The sequence below is a fragment of the Pan troglodytes genome, chromosome 23, assembly GCF_028858775.2.
Source record: "Pan troglodytes isolate AG18354 chromosome 23, NHGRI_mPanTro3-v2.0_pri, whole genome shotgun sequence".
NCBI lineage: Eukaryota > Metazoa > Chordata > Mammalia > Primates > Hominidae > Pan > Pan troglodytes.
Genome location: NC_086016.1, coordinates 40,244,568 through 40,260,045, shown reverse-complemented (window position 1 = coordinate 40,260,045; position 15,478 = coordinate 40,244,568). Strand labels below are relative to the sequence as shown.

The following is a 15,478-nucleotide window of genomic DNA, read 5'->3' as shown; positions in this document are numbered from 1 at the left end:
CTCTGTCTCAAAAAAAAAAAAAAATCATCTGGATCTGGTCCTGCCAGAGCAGCTGGAATTCTGAGCCTCATCTGTTTGCATGGACTGCATTGGAAAAGGGGAGACATGGATGGAGTCCTTCCCCACCCCTTTCCCCACGGGAGTAAAGAGGCTGCACCAGATGGCATTGCCCCTGCTTCCCCAAGGTCCACAGGCTGTGCCAGGTGAACGTCCTGCTTGCCTGTGGGACCTGGGCAGGCAGCTTCCCGGTCAGTGCCTGTACAGAGTGTGAAAGGGTCAGAACCCAGTGCCCACCCTGCCCCAGCCCCAACACACTGTGAACAGTTTGCAGAGTCTGGCCTTGTGGTCACTGGCTTGGGAGTACGTTTGACAGTCTCCGTCTGCTGCCTTGGGTCCAGGGAGCAAGGCGAGCTCTGGGCCTTCAAGCAGCTGCCTGCACCTGCTTTCTTGGGTATTGGGGACCATGCGTCTATGAGCCAGAATATAGCTTTAAGTATTTTGGGGAATTATGAAAACCCTTGAATTGTTGCCACCCTGGGTGGCTGTAAAACCAAGTTCTGCATCGTTTTCCTCATCTCTAAGATGGAGATAATGTTACTTTCTTCAAAGTTGCCTTGAGAAAATACATGAGATAATGTTTGGGGAAATGCTTTGTAAACCACCGGGGTTGCCCAAGAGTAAAATAAGTTGTTTATGAATTGGCCCCGGTGCAGAAACGTGGCCAGCATGGGTTAGGCTGCAGAAACACTCCCAGCCATGGTGGCTTCTCCTCCACCCTGGGGGACCTGCCTCCCCTCCTGCTAGAAGAGTCTGGAGGCTATGGGAGGAAGGGCATGGCCATGTCTTGTTAGGAGGCTCTGGAGCAGGAGGAGTGGCTCAGCTAGGTCCCCCCACTTTGTAGGAGGTGAGGAGACAACGTGTTGATAGGACCTGGCCTTGAGTCCTGGCTCTGATTTGGGGGGTAAGTCACTCACATCTCTGGGTGCATTTCCTCTTGTGAAATAAACGACCTATATGAAGAACGTGAAGGGGCCCTGAATGCCAAGTGGGCATGTGCACGTGAGTGGGCAGAGCCGCAGGAGGAAGCTGGCCTGCAGCCTTCACCCACATCCCAGCCCTGGCTCGGGTCTGCTCTCTGGGGTTGCCCCTCTGCCTGGGAGTCCAAGCTGGGGGTTTCTCAACACCGCCCTTAGTCATGAACAAAACAGCCTTCGACATCCCCCCGCACCTTGCTCGGAAGGTGAAGATTTGAGTGTATTTGTACTTCCTTTGGTCCCCCCACAATTCCCCATGTTTATTCATTTAATTTGGGATGATAGACAAAGATGATGATTTACAACCCCAGTCTTTTTCAAGAAATATTTCTGGCACTGGTTTTCAGTTTTGCAACCATACTTACAGGAGCTATTCTTGGACTTGTCACTGTGTCTCTTTTTCAAAGCTTGTCACCAGTCTTTATATAGACACCTTCTCCATTTTTGAATTTCTTTATATAGACGCCTTCTCCAGTTTTGAGTTTTAGTCTCGATTTGTGTCTCGATTGGTGTGTTAAGAGATCATGTATATGTGGGAAAATAGAAATGTACAGGGCTCTCCTAGGGTGCACACTTACTAAGAGCCGACATGGTGGCGGAGATGCTGCGGCCGTTGGTGAGGAGCCGGGGTGCAGGCGGGCAGTGCAGACAGACAGCGGGCGCAGGATCCTCTGCATCGCGGGGCCAGGCTGCAGGCCGCCGCACCCAGGAAGGCCCAGGGAAACCTCCGTTGGTGTCAGGATATTCTGACTTGAATACCAGCTTGCGAATTTGGAAGGGACCATGAGATCATCTAGGTTGACCTCTGGGTTCAGACCGAGATGGTCGGGGTTGGTGTTCGTTCATTCTCTGAGCTCATTTTTGGAGCAGGGAACCCACGTGGCTGGTTGGCGGGGGAGCTGGTGCTCACGCTCCAGCCAGGCTCTTTCCTCAGTGCCTACATACTGCACTTTGCATCTTTTAAAATTGTCGGGTGTTTCTCTGGTTGCATTGCAGGTTATTGCCAGAGTTGGTGATTTGGGTAGAGGTGTTTGCTGGATGGCACTGACCAGCCTGTCAGCAGGTGGCTGTACTGAAAGGGCCGCCCCATCAGGGCTTGGGTAGAGGGTGCAGCCAGGCTCCTGCCTTAGTCTTCTTGAGCCACTATGACAAAATCCCATAAATCGACTGCCTCCTTCCTCACTGTTCTGGAGGCTGGGAAGTCCAAGATCAAGGTGCTGGCAGATTCAGTGTGTGGAGAAGGCTCACTTTTTGGCTCAGAGACGGTGCCTTCTCCCTGTGTCCTCATGTGGTAGAAGGGGCATGGCAGCTCTCTGGGGTTCCTTTTATGAGGGCACTAATCTCATTCATGAGGGCCCCACCCACTATTCTTTGTTTCACTGTGAGGCACCTCACGATCTTTGGAAACAAGCAGTGAAAATCAGTAGATAGGCCAGGCACAGTGACTCACGCCTATAATCCCAGCATTTTGGGAGGATGAGACAGGAGAATGGCTTGAGGCCAGGAGTTCAAGACCAACCTGGGCAGCATAGGGAGACCCCCATCTCTACAAAAAATTAGAAAATTAGCCAGGCTTGATGATGCATGCCTGTAATCCCAGCTACTCAGGAGGCTAAGGCAGGAGGATTACTTGAGCCCGGGAGGCGGAAGCCGCAGGGAGCCGAGATTGCACCACTGCACTCCAGCCTGGGCAACAGAGCGAGACCGTGTGTCAAAATAATAATAATCAAGTTAAGTATTGTAAGTGGGCTGGGGGTGTGAGATCTTGCCTCAAAGAGTAGGCAGGAGGATGAACATGTGAGTGGTGACAGACCCGCGTGTTCGAGGATGCGGAATGGCTAGAAGTCTCAGAACTGGAGAAGGTGTGCAAGCAGGCTTTCAGGAGGGGTGGCACATGGGCTGGGTTAAAAGATGAGAGTTTAGAGGTACACAGATTGGGGAGGAGCCACAGAGTCTCCGAAACAGCACAGCTGGATGATGGGGAGTGGGTCAGCCATTAAGGAAAGGGGGAGAAATGGCGAAGAACGCACACAGGCCCTCGGAGGAGGCCTCAGCAGTAAAGTGGTTTTACTGGCTCCAGGGTATAAAGATGTTCAGGCCCACCAGGAAGCTCCCGAATTTCTGTTGTGTGCCCACGGTTCCCAGTGCTGCCTGCATAGTCCCAAACAGAGCCGCTGTCCCCAGGGGGCCTGCATTCTAGGTGGGGTGGGGGGAACAGTTAATAAATACATGAGTGAATCGAGTTAGTCGGGTGGTGTCGATGTAATGAGTGCTCTGGAGGAAAAGAAAGGAAAGCAGGGAGTCAGGCATGCCCAGCCTGGGAGAGGCTGACATGTTTTCATGGTGGTCAAGGTAGAGACCTAAAGGAAGGGTGGGAGGGAGGTATTTGACTGAGCAGAGACAGCCAGTGCAAAGGCCCTGTGGCAGAAGCAGGCTTAATATGTTCAAGGAACAGCAAAGAGGCCAGCATGGCTGCAGCTGAGGATGGAAGTGGGAACTGTAGGAGCTGAGATCATAGAGGACAGGAGGTCCCATCGAGTCCTTGGGTGCGGACTATGGTTTTTACTCTAGGGGAGCTGGGAGCTATTAGAGAGTTTTGAGCAGTGGCAGCCTGGTCTGGCTAATCCTTGGAAGACTCACAAACATGCTGAGTGGTAACTGGTCATTAGAGGCAAGGGCAGAAGCAGAGAAACTGGTCAGGGGCCTGTTGCATCAATCCAGGGGAGAGGCTGGCTGGGACAGGGTGATGGTTGGGGTCAATACAGACATGGTCAGGAGGTGGGTGGAGAGACCTGGAAGATTCTTTCCAATGCTGCCACTTGCCCTGGGAGGAGACTCACATTGCAATTTCTTCTCTCTAGGCTAGCTTGTCACTTTCTGCAAAGGTTTCCCTCAGGGAGCCTCCTGCTGCCAGGCACCATGACAGTGAGGGGGGCTGTGCTGGCCCCGGATCCAGCGTCGCCCACGACCGCAGCAGCCTCGCCCAGCGTCTCCGTGATCCCCGAGGGCAGCCCGACTGCCATGGAGCAGCCTGTGTTCCTGATGACAACTGCCGCTCAGGCCATCTCTGGCTTCTTCGTGTGGACAGCCCTGCTCATCACATGCCACCAGGTACCCAAGCCTGGCAAGGGGCCTCTAGAAAGGTCCAGAAAGGTTCCTGGCTCAACAGAGTGTGGGTTAGGCTAGGCTAGGCCAGGCTGCACTGCAGTAGTAGGTAAGCCCTCTGTTCTCAAAGGCTTCCCTCGATAGAAGTCTACTTCTTGTTTGTTTGTTTGTTTTTTGAGACAGAGTCTCACTCTGTCACCCAGGCTGGAGTACAGTGGTGCAATCTTGGCTCACTGCAACCTCTGTCTCGTGGGTTGGAACAATTTTCCTGCCTCAGCCTCCTGAGTAGCTGTGACTACAGGCGTGCGCCAAGAAGTCGCTTTCTTGCCTGCGTCCCAGGGCCCAGTGCAGCGCAGGTTCCGACGTGTGGCTCTGGCTTCAAGCCTCGCCCATCTGACACCTAGCAGCAGGGAGTGTGCGAAGGCACTCTGTATATTTAACCACCTCCAGCCAGAGGTGACACTCGTCACTCTGTTCACCTTCCATTGGCTGGAACTAGTCTCGTGTCCAGCCTAAACAACAGAGAGCCTAGAACTGCAGGAGCACAGGGACAGGGACCGCTTTGCAGATGAGAAAATGGAGAGCCTGAGAGGGAGGGGGAGAGGAACTAGCCTGGTCACTTGGAAGTTGGTGGTAGACTGGGATAGAAGTCAAGTCTCCCGTCTGCCTGTACTTGTGGCCCCAGAGGAGGCTGATGTGGGCTGGGACGGGCCTTGGTGGCCTGCAGAGGTTTGAAGGTGGTCCAGTGGAGAGGGGCAGGGTGAGTCTGCTCGTGTTCCCTAGTCAGCCCCTTGCCAGCTGCCCTGTGTCCCCATCCCTTTTAGAACCCATTTGCGTCCAAGGCTTTTGGCTCATAGCAGATGGAGAATATTTTGTTCTTTTCCTCCCCAGCCCAGGGCTCGGCTGGGCCAAGTGTGATGTCATGAGAGCTGGGACGAGACACCCAGGGGCTGCCTGGACTGAGGACTGTGGTAGAACAGCTCTTGGCATTTGTGTGTAGCTTTTACTTTTTTCCTCTGCTTCCTAAAAGTAGCGTTCATTCTCCTAACTTCCTGGTGAGGTAGCTGCCTAACTAAACAGAGCAGCAGTGGTGCTGCCTCTGTTTACCAGATGGGAGGAGGAGGCACAACCTGAGGACATCCCTGCAGCCACTCGGCCAGGAAGTGTGTCCACCCGCCATAGCGTGAGGGCTGCCTCTGTCTTGCCATAAGTTAAGGAACGGGGCAAGGCTGCAACCCAGGTGGCAGTGATTTAGCTCAGTGCTGCCACAGTCACAGCCGGAGTGAGGCAGAGGGAAAGGGCACACACTGATGGCCCAGAGCTGCCTGTGCGTGAGGTCCCCTGGGGAGCTTGTGGAAACTGCATTTCCATCCTCATCCTTGGCCTTCCTGTGGGCAGGGGTGTGGGCTCACTGCCACCTGCACCTGCAAGACTGCCCCGTGGGCACTGCTGCATGCACTCCACGAGCCTTGTGCACACCCGCTGGTCTGAGTCTCACAATGGCCTTGGGAGGCAAGTCTTGTCATCCCGCATTTTGCAGAGCAGGGCTCTGAGGCTCAGGGGTAGGTCACGTGCATCGGGTCACAGATGAGTCGGTGGCAGAGCTGGAAGCCCACCTGCCCTCCCGTCCCTGTGGACAGGAGGGTCCCCAGCTGACCCCACACCTCTGCCCCCAGATCTACATGCACCTGCGCTGCTACAGCTGCCCCAACGAGCAGCGCTACATCGTGCGCATCCTCTTCATCGTGCCCATCTACGCCTTTGACTCCTGGCTCAGCCTCCTCTTCTTCACCAACGACCAGTACTACGTGTACTTCGGCACCGTCCGCGACTGCTACGAGGGTGAGGATGGGGGCGGAGTGGGGAGGGCTGGCGGGGGGCTGGGGGGCTGGGAGCCCCTCTCCCCACATTCCTCCCAGAGGGGCTTCATGAGGACTGTCTTGACACACCCCTTGCTGCTTTACCTACTACAGGGTTTCTGTCCCAAATTGACAGGTAACAGCACATGCAGCTAGAGTCTCACCTCACAGGTACCTGGAAGCAAGGGCCCTCCACCTGGGTCTCGCTTCTCAATGCTGGCGTCTCAGGCAGGTACCTGGAAGCAAGGGCCCTCCCCCTGGGTCTCGCTTCTCAATGCTGGCGTCTCAGGCAGGTACCTGGAAGCAAGGGCCCTCCCCCTGGGTCTCGCTTCTCAATGCTGGCGTCTCAGGCAGGTACCTGGAAGCAAGGGCCCTCCACCTGGGTCTCGCTTCTCAATGCTGGCGTCTCAGGCAGGTACCTGGAAGCAAGGGCCCTCCCCCTGGGTCTCGCTTCTCAATGCTGGCGTCTCAGGCAGGTACCTGGAAGCAAGGGCCCTCCCCCTGGGTCTCGCTTCTCAGTGCTGGCGTCTCAGGCAGGGTGGGGGCAGCAAGCAAGTGGTCTGTTTGTAGAGACCCCAGGTGGCCCCAGGTGCAGTTGGGTAGGGACCCTTCCAGGGATCCCTGGCAAGTCAGTGGCAGGGCTGGGGCTCTGTCCCCATGGGTCTTAATTCTGAGGGCTTTGTCCCACGAGTGGGTGCCCTACTGTGCCACCCAGGAAGAAGACTCGATTCCTTTCGGGGACTTGGTTCTGGGTGTGGAGTGGAGACATCACCTGCTCCCATCCTGAGCTCCGACCACAGGCCAGGAGCTGGGTTGCCAAGAGGAGAAGCCAGCCTCACCCCTGCTGCCCTGCAGGAGGCTGTGGCCCCTAAACAGTCACCACAAGGAGACCAGGATGCTGCTCTCATGGGAGCTGGCCTCTGACCTGTCTTGGGCAGGTCCCAGGCATTCCTCATCTGTCAGAGGCCAGCAATGCCCAGGTCTGCCCTAGACAGGCCAGCAGGAATGGAGAGGAGGGGTTCCTCAAGACCCCTACATTGGGCTGGGTGCAGTGGCTCACGCCTGAAATCCCATTACTTTGGGAGGCCGAGGCGGGCAGATCACCTGAGGTCGGGAGTTCGAGACCAGCCTGACCAACATGGAGAAACCCCGTCTCTACTAAAAATACAAAATTATCCGGGCATAATGGTGCATGCCTGTAATTCCAGCTACTCAGGAGGCTGAGGCAGGAGAATCACTTGAACCCGGGAGGCAGAGGTTGTGGTGAGCTGAGGTCGTGCCATTGCACTCCAGCCTGGGCAACAAGAGCGAAACTCTGTCTCAAAAAAAAAAAAAGACCCCTACATTGATACCCATGCTATTCTCAGAGTGTGAGGTTTCCTGTCTCCTACCCACACCTGTGCTGCTGGTTTTAGGTAAAGTGACCGGATGTGGTTTTCCTAATCTCAGGCAGAGCAGCTCTGGCCATGCCCAGAAGTTGTCTGTTTCCCTGACCTGGGAGGGTGCTGCCCCAGGCCTGCACTCTGTGGATATTGGAGTGAAGCATGCTCATCCCCCAAGCAGCTGGAGTCTCTCTTCCTGTCCACGTTGAAACTTGTGTATCCCTGAGAACTCATAGGGCACAGGAAATGCCTTTAGGTTTGGCAAGAAAATGGAGGCGCCCAACAGGAGCCCATTGCACCCCAGCCTTTCATATTTCTGCCTGCGCACCCCCAACTGCGGCCACATCAGGCAGGTGCTTCCCAGCCTCAAGGGCTTGATACGTGCTGTGTCCCCGGCCTGGGAAGCTCTTCTGCTCTGCGTGGGGTCCCTCCTTTCCATCCGTCTGTTCCCCGCCACTCTCACTCCCAGCACCCATCCAGGTCCTCGGCCCCACCACAGTCTGCAGCTCCCTTGCTTCGTGTTCCATCTTCCTGAGCATGATTAGCCCTGCCAGAGCAGGATGGGGTGCAGCCATGACCAGACAGAGCCGGGCCCATGGGAGATGCCTACTTCCTCCCTTTTGGATGAATAAGGGACTTAATCAAACCCCTGCCCTGTGCCTTGCATTCCTCCATGTGCGGCCTCAGTAACATCCCATGCTCCCTCCTCGCAGGCTGGCGTTCCATCCTGTCCTTCCAGGTGAGAATACTGAGGCCAGATGGGGACCTGCTCAGGGCTTAACTGGGGCTCTCGTGTCTGATATTTCTGGAAGCAGCCAAGTCTCCAGGGAAACCTCTGGGTCCCTGGGGCACCATAAAGGCTGGAATTGGCGAAGTGTGGGGCTGAGAATCCACTTCCATTCAGCTGCCAGCCTCGCATGGGTACCCAGGGGCAGCCTCTGCCCACCTGTTCCTTCAGAAGCACAAAGCTGTTCCCTGCCAAGGTGGCCTCTCCTGTGTGGTCGGGGGACAAGTGTGGGCTCTCTTCTCGGCGGGACCCCAAAGACAGGCGCATGGCAGAAGGCGGGGCACACAGCCAGGGGAGCCTCCGCTTCACCCTCACTCCGTGCCCCAGAGGCGGCAGCAGATGGCTGGCGGGCACCCCTCACTCCAGAAGCCTCTTTGTTCAGGCCCCGCCTGCCCTGACCTGCCTCCCAGCCCGGGGAGAGGTCCTCCAGGAAGTCGGCCACCCTGTGAAGCACATCTCCTAGCAACGCGATTATCCCTTTGGCCTGGCCTCTCCCAGGGAGTTTACAAACAGTACAGCAGCTGCAGTGAAGTTCAGGCTGCCCCCGAGTTCACCAGCTTTTTTTTTTTTTTTTTTTTTTTTGAGACCGTTGCCAGGCTGGAGTGCAGTGGCGCGATCTCAGCTCACTGCATCCTCCACCTCCTAGGTTCAAGTGATTCCCCTGCCTCAGCCTCCCGAGTAGCTGGGACTACAGGCGTGCGCTACCACGCCCAGCTAATTTTTATATTTTTAGTAGAGACGGGGTTTCACCATGTTGGCCAGGATGGTCTTGATCTCTTGACCTTGTGATCTGCCCACCTTGGCGTCCCAAAGTGGTGGGATTACAGATGTGAGCCACCGTGCCTGGCCAAGTTCACCAGGTTTTAGCATCAGAGGCAGCGGGGCCCGCTCCTTGCCTTGTCCCTGCACCACTGCTCTGGGTCCTAGCCCCTCTCTTGCAGCTGCCTCTGCAGAGTCAGTGATGGGGCAGTCCCCCCCATCCTTGTATTTCCCCTCTCACCCTTCCTTCTCAGTGCCCAAGAGGGGCCAGGAGGGCCCGGGAGGGAGTGGGATTCACCTGGGCTGGAGAACTCTGCAGATCCAGCCAGCCCTTCCTGAGGACCTGCTCAGAGCTGGGCACTACGGTCATTTGCTTTTTTTCTTTTTTCTTTTTTTTTTTAGAGACGGAGTCTCGCTCTGTCGCCCAGGCTGGAGTGCAGTGCTGCAATCTTGGCTCACTGCAACCTCCTCCTCCTGGGTTCAAGCAATTCTCCTGCCTCAGCCTCTCGAGTAGCTGGGACTACAGGCACACGCCTTCACGCCCGGCTAATTTTTTTTTTTTTTTTTTTTTGTATTTTAGTAGAGACGGGGTTTCACCGTGTTGCCTAGGCTGGTCTTGAACTCCTGAGCTCAGGCAATCCGCCCACCTCGGCCTCCCAAAGTGCTAGGATTACAGGTGTGAGCCACCAAGCCTGGCCCTGCTTTTTTTCTGTTAACAAAATTCTGCTTTTAAAAAACACTAAAAAAAATTACATTTATTAAAGTAATATAGGCATATGGTTGAAACACGAAACTCCCCTAACTCCTCACTCTGAAGTTCACTGTACTTTCAACTCTTTCAGCTGTTTTCTTCCTAGAATGACCTAAAAATATGCTTGTACTGGTTTTTGTTGTTGTTTGTTTTTCAGTTTTATATGATGTTACATGGTGACTTCCTACTATGGAAGGACTTTGTTTAAGAGACAGGTCTCGTTCTTTTTTTTTTTTTGAGACGGAGTCTCGCTCTGTCACCCAGGCCGGAGTGCAGTGATGCGATCTCGGCTCACTGCACACTCTGCCTCCTGGGTTCACGCCATTCTCCTGCCTCAGCCTCCTGAGTAGCTGGGACTATAGGCGCCCGCCACCACACCTGGCTAATTTTTTGTATTTTTAGTAGAGATAGGGTTTCATGGTGTTAGCCAGGATGGTCTCGATCTCCTGACCTTGTGATCCACCTGCCTCGGCCTCCCAAAGTGCTGGTATTACAGGCATGAGCACCGTGCCTGGCCCTGAAGAGACAGGTCTTGTTCTGACAGACACAGGCGTGTGCCACCACCATGCCCTGCTAATTTTTTTTTTTTTTTTTTTTGTAGAGACGAGGTCTCACTGTGTTGCCCAGGGTGGTCTTGAACTCCTGGGCTCAAATGATCCTTCCGCCTCGACCTCCCAAAGTGCCGGGATTATAGGCATGAGCCACCGCATCCAATGCATTTCCTTTTCTTATGTAACTTTTTGTTTTTCCTCCAGTTACTACTTGCCTTCTTTTAGTTTGCTGAGTTTTCTACATATACCTATCACTAGTTTATTCCTAAATACTTCAATTGAATTTAAAAAACAAAACAAAACAAACCAACCAACCAGCCCTGCTCTCAGTAAAGCCAGGCCAATCCAGGAATCCCTGAGCTCTGCTATTTTCCCCGTGACGCTTCTCCTGGAGCCTTCTCCCTGTGCTGCGGTCAGGAATGCCTGCTTTCCAGGCTCCCGCTGCTCAGCTGTTGCCCTGGCTCTTTCATTCACCATCAGCCTAGAAACCGCTTCTCCTGTGCTGAGTCACCTGTTCCGTGGAGGCTGTTTCCTCCTTGTTCATGGTTTGCTCTCCCTGCCTGGTTGGAGCATGTCTTCCAGCAGCTTCCTGAGAAAGAGAGTGCATGGGAGGTCTATTTTGTGTAATCTGAAAATATCTTCAGTATATTGTTCTATTTGATTGGTATTCAAGGGAAATACAATCCTAAGTTGGAAATCCTTCTCCCTTTGAATTTTGAAGGCATGTCTTCACTGTCTTAGATTCTGATGTAATTTCTGGAAAGTCTGCTGTATTTGATCCCTAGTGCCTGTATGTGTGTGTGACCTGCTTGTGCTTTTTTTTTTTGCTTTTTTTTCTCCCCTCTCCTCTTTGCATTTAGGATCTTGTCTTAATCCCCAGTGTCCTGAAATCTCACAGGAGGTGGGATAGTCATTGTGCTCGGCAACCTGGCGGGCCCTTCCAGTGTGGATGCTCCTGCCTTAAGGTTCTGGGAAGTCTTTCTGTATGTTTCTTTGATCATTTCTTCCCCTCCACTTTCTTCCAATCTCCCTTTCTGGAATTCCTGCTAGTAGGACCTCGCGCTTCTGGATTGAGCCTCAGATTTTCTTTATAATTTTCTGGCTCTTTTTTGGTACTGTTTTCCATGAACTTTGTTTTGTTTTGTTTTTTGTTTTTGATTGTTTGTTTTTTTAATCTTACCTTTGAGCTTTTCTGTTGAATGTTTTAGTTCCTTTATCATGTTTTAGAATGTCAGTAGCTCTCTCCATTCTTTTTCTTTATGATGCCTTGTTCTTGGTACGGGAGAGAGTATTGTTTTTTGGTCTCTGGGGATGGTCATTGCAGTTTTCTTCTGTTCCCTACATTGTCTCTATCTCTTGAATTCCTTTCTTCTGTTTGGTCGCTTTGGTCTTTGACCTTCTTGTTAGAAGCGCTCCTCAAATATCAGTATCCTTGGCTATTTTTTATATATAAGAAGGGCTTAAAATACCAGCAACTCAGGAGGCTGAGGCGGGAGGATGGCTTGAGCCCAGGAGTTTGAGGCTGCAGTGAGCTGTGATCGTGCCACTGCACTCCAGCCTGGACAACTGAGCGAGACCTCATCTCTACCCGCCCCAGAAAAAAAAAAAAAAATTGCTGGACCTCCTGATTGGGTGATGGAACATGGGGTGTTTCCTTGGCTGTTTGTATGCAGCATGGGGGGCAGGTACCAAATGAAGCCTTTTTAAATTCTGGGACCTGTTTCTGTAGAGAATAATTTTTCATCTCCTGCCTCAAAACACTGCACAGGCTGAGTGACTGGCACAGCGTGGCAGAGATCTGAGAGGACCTCTCGCCCTTCGTATTCAGGCTTAGTCTTTGGATTTTCTCCAAGTTGTCCCATTACTGCCCTCAGCTGGACCATGTTCAGAGGCTAGAGCTGTCTCAGCCTCTGTTGAAACTTGTAATGCAGTGGCTCCACGTGGAGACTTTTAACCAGCTTCTGCGTCTGCACCCTCACCCACAGCCACCAGAGCTGCCTGGCATGTGCAGTGCTGATTTTTCCTAGGGCTCTGACTCCCACCCCCACCCCCCAACCATCCGCCACTCGGTGACCATGGAGCGGTGAGCATGTGGCGTTCAGAGCTTTGTTGATGTCGCTTGGCTGTTGCCACTCCTCTTGTCCTTGAAGGTTTGCTCCCCACCCCACCCTCATTCCTTCTCATTTCAGTGGCGTTAGGAGGGCGAGGAGGGGGATAGTGGAGATAAGTGTGTGTTTAGCCTGTGAACCTGTGACTAGTGCTTCCTGTTCTCAAAGAGAGGGCTGAGTCTTGGAAGAGGGCTTAGTGCCACGTACCATCTGCGAGGGCTGGAATTCATAGTGCTGGCATGTGTCACCAGAGGGTGTGGAGGGGCAGGCAGATGGGGGCAGGGTGGGAACCACCCCCCATATGCATTCAGTGTTTGATTGTGGGGTTGGGGGTGGGCCATAAAGACAACTCTGAGACAGTGCTGGGGAGTTCTGTGATCAGAGGCACAGGGCCTTGGGGTTCAGAGGCAGGAGGCAGTGTCCGTATGTCGCTTTATGCAGTTGCTGTTTGTTAGGAATGTTTGCGTGGCATTTCACAGTTTTCCCACGTGTTTTTTTATCACTGTTAGCTCATTCTCACCTCCCAAGTACCTGGCAGAGTATATATATTATCCCCATTTACAAATGTGAAAAAAATTTGAATAGGCTCTGAAACTTGTCCAGAGTGACCCAGATCTTGTAATGGCCAAAGGCCAAACTTGCAGCTGGGTCTCTGAATCCTGGGGCTCTGTGCCAGCATGGTGAAGGAGAGGACAGGACAAGTTTCTCCCCTGGAAAAGTGTGAACTCCTGTTAGGGAAAGAGATTTGAATGCATGACAGCAACAGAGAATGATGCTTCATTCACTGTCCAACCGGGGTGAGCACAGCCGAGGGCCGCAGGTGCAGGGCCACACAAGAGCCAGAGGCCAGTTTGCTGCCAGAAGGACTCCCTGGCTGGCTGTGGCTCTTGCAGATAAAGCCAAGGATTATAAGACCTCGATAGTGGCCAGGCGTGGTGGCTCACGCCTATAATCCCACCACTTTGGGAGGCCAAGGTGGGCGGATTGTGAGGTCAAGAGATCGAGACCATCCTGGCCAACATGGCGAAACCCCATCTCTACTAAAAATACAAAAATTAGCTGGGTGTGATGGTGCATGCCTGTAGTCCCAGCTACTCAGGAGGCTGAGGCAGGAGAATCACTTGAACCCAGGAGACGGAGGTTGCAGTGAGCCGAGATTGCACCACTGCACTCCGGCCTGCGACAGCGAGAGACTCTGTCTCAAAAAAAAAAAAAAAAAGAAGTTGATAGATCCAAGTGCAGAAAGACATTCAGAAGAAGCCAGTAGAAGAGAGGTCAGAAACAGCATTCAGGGCAGAAAGAAGCAGGAATAAGCAGGATCAGCAGAGGACAAAAAAGCCACGAGGGGGCTGGGTGCAGTGGCTCACACCTGTAATCCCAGCACTTTGGGAGGCCGAGGCAGGTGAATCACCTAAGGTCGGGAGTTTGAGACCAGCCTGGCCAACATGGAGAAACCCCATCTCTACTAAAAATACAAAATTAGCCAGGCGTGTGGCGCATGCCTGTAATTCCAGCCACTCGGGAGGCTGAGGCAGGAGAATTGCTTGAACCCAGGAGGCAGAGGTTGCAGTGAGATCGCGCCATTGCCATTGCTCTCCAGCCTGGGCAACAAGAGCGAAACTCCGTCTAAAAAAAAAAAAAAAGACAGTAGGGAGGAGAAAAAGAACCATTTGGCACAGCTTAGAGTCTGGGGTCACTTGTACCACGCAGACCCCTGCCCCCTTGGTTGCAACACACTGTGCCCATTCTTGTCCAGGATGATCACCCATCACTGAAAAGAGGCAGAAGAACGTTCTGAGGCCCCTATTTTCTGAGCAGAGAAGATTTCTGCCCAAAGTGGGCAAAATTAACTTTTCCAGGCTCATCCACCCGTTATCTGAAATACAGAATGCCCCCAGTCTTTCCAAGTAACCAGAGTGTTTCTCTGCAGCAGAAGGCTGGGCCATGAGGCCAGCTTTAGGCGCTGAAGGTGTGCACAGGGGGTGAGCTTAGAATGGCCCAGTGTGCCCAGGGTCATCGGGGTCCCGCACGCAGTGTGTGGCACACAGTAGGCACACAGCGAGTGTGTATTGAAGTTACAGCAAGTTATATGAGTGTGTCTGCCTCCTGACCCTGGGAGCTGCACGCAGAAACGTGGGAGGGCAAGTACTGAGTCTTTTCTCAAAGCCCCGGGGCTCTTGGGGTAAGTGTCTTAGGTGCTCCATGCCTGAATTTCCTTATCTGTAAGCGGGGATAACTCCTTCCTTGTGGGGAAATGGGGGTGGCCATTGCGGGGGGATGTGAACATGTAGAGCCTTACAACTGCCGGGTCCTGTAGCATTTATTAGGTCACGGGGCAGCTGAGAGGCTGGGTGGGGAGCAGTCTCTTGGCCTACAGCTTCCTACCCAGGCTCAAGGAGCTGCCAATAGGAAAGAAGGCCATTCAGAAGAAGCCAGTAGAGGAGAGGTCAGAAGCAGCATTTGGGGGGGGCGACAAACAGGAATAAACAGGATCCACAAGGGACAGGAAAGTCACGAGGGAGAAGCCTGGAGCCTTGGGTTTGGAAGGGACTGCTTTAGAAAGTCTGCTGAGGGGTTACCCAGCCTGATTGCTTCTGTTGGCAGCAAGCTCACAACTTCCACCTCTGGACTCTGCCTGTTAGAAATGGTTTCTTATAGGCCAGGCGCAGTGGCTCATGCCCTTAATCCCAGCACTTTGGGAGGCTGAGACCAGCGGATCACTTGAGCCCAGGAGTTCAAGACCAGCCTGGGCAACATGGTAAAACTCTGTCTCTACAAAAAAACAAAAAACACAAATTAGCCAGCCATGGTGGCCCACGCCTGTAGTCCCAGCTACTCAGGAGGCTGAGGTGGGAAGATTGATTGAGCCTGGGAGGTCAAGGCTGCGGTGAGCCGTGATCGCATCTGTGCGCTCCAGCCTGGGCAACAGAGTGAGATCCTGCATCAAGAAAACAAAAAACAAAAAAAGGAAATGGTTTCGTATATTGAGTATATTGAGCTGCAGTCCTTCTGGGATCTGCCCCTGGGAGTCCCATCTGCCCCTGGGAAGAAGGTGGTTGTCACGTCTATTAAGAGAGTGACCCCTGATGTCTTCTCGTCCCCAGCACAGTCCTTGTTTTGTGTTCATCCTGGTCCTTCTCTC

At 53.3% G+C, this 15,478-nt stretch overlaps 1 protein-coding gene across 10 annotated transcripts in view; it reads left to right on the top strand.

Moving 5' to 3' along the window:
• The window catches only part of TMEM184B (transmembrane protein 184B), a 53,003-nt gene that overhangs the window by 21,150 nt on the left and 16,375 nt on the right, over positions 1–15,478 (top strand). For 5 of the 10 annotated variants that reach the window (NM_001251859.3, XM_054675409.2, XM_063807570.1 and 2 more), the window contains exons 2-3: positions 3,896–4,145; positions 5,816–5,981. In NM_001251859.3, coding sequence (NP_001238788.1) covers positions 3,954–4,145; positions 5,816–5,981 — 358 coding nt within the window. In that variant the 5' untranslated portion in view covers positions 3,896–3,953. Of the gene's footprint in view, positions 1–3,895; positions 4,146–5,030; positions 5,132–5,815; positions 5,982–15,478 lie in introns of those variants that run through there. The other 5 variants (XM_063807569.1, XM_054675408.2, XM_054675411.2 and 2 more) reach the window with 3 other exon arrangements.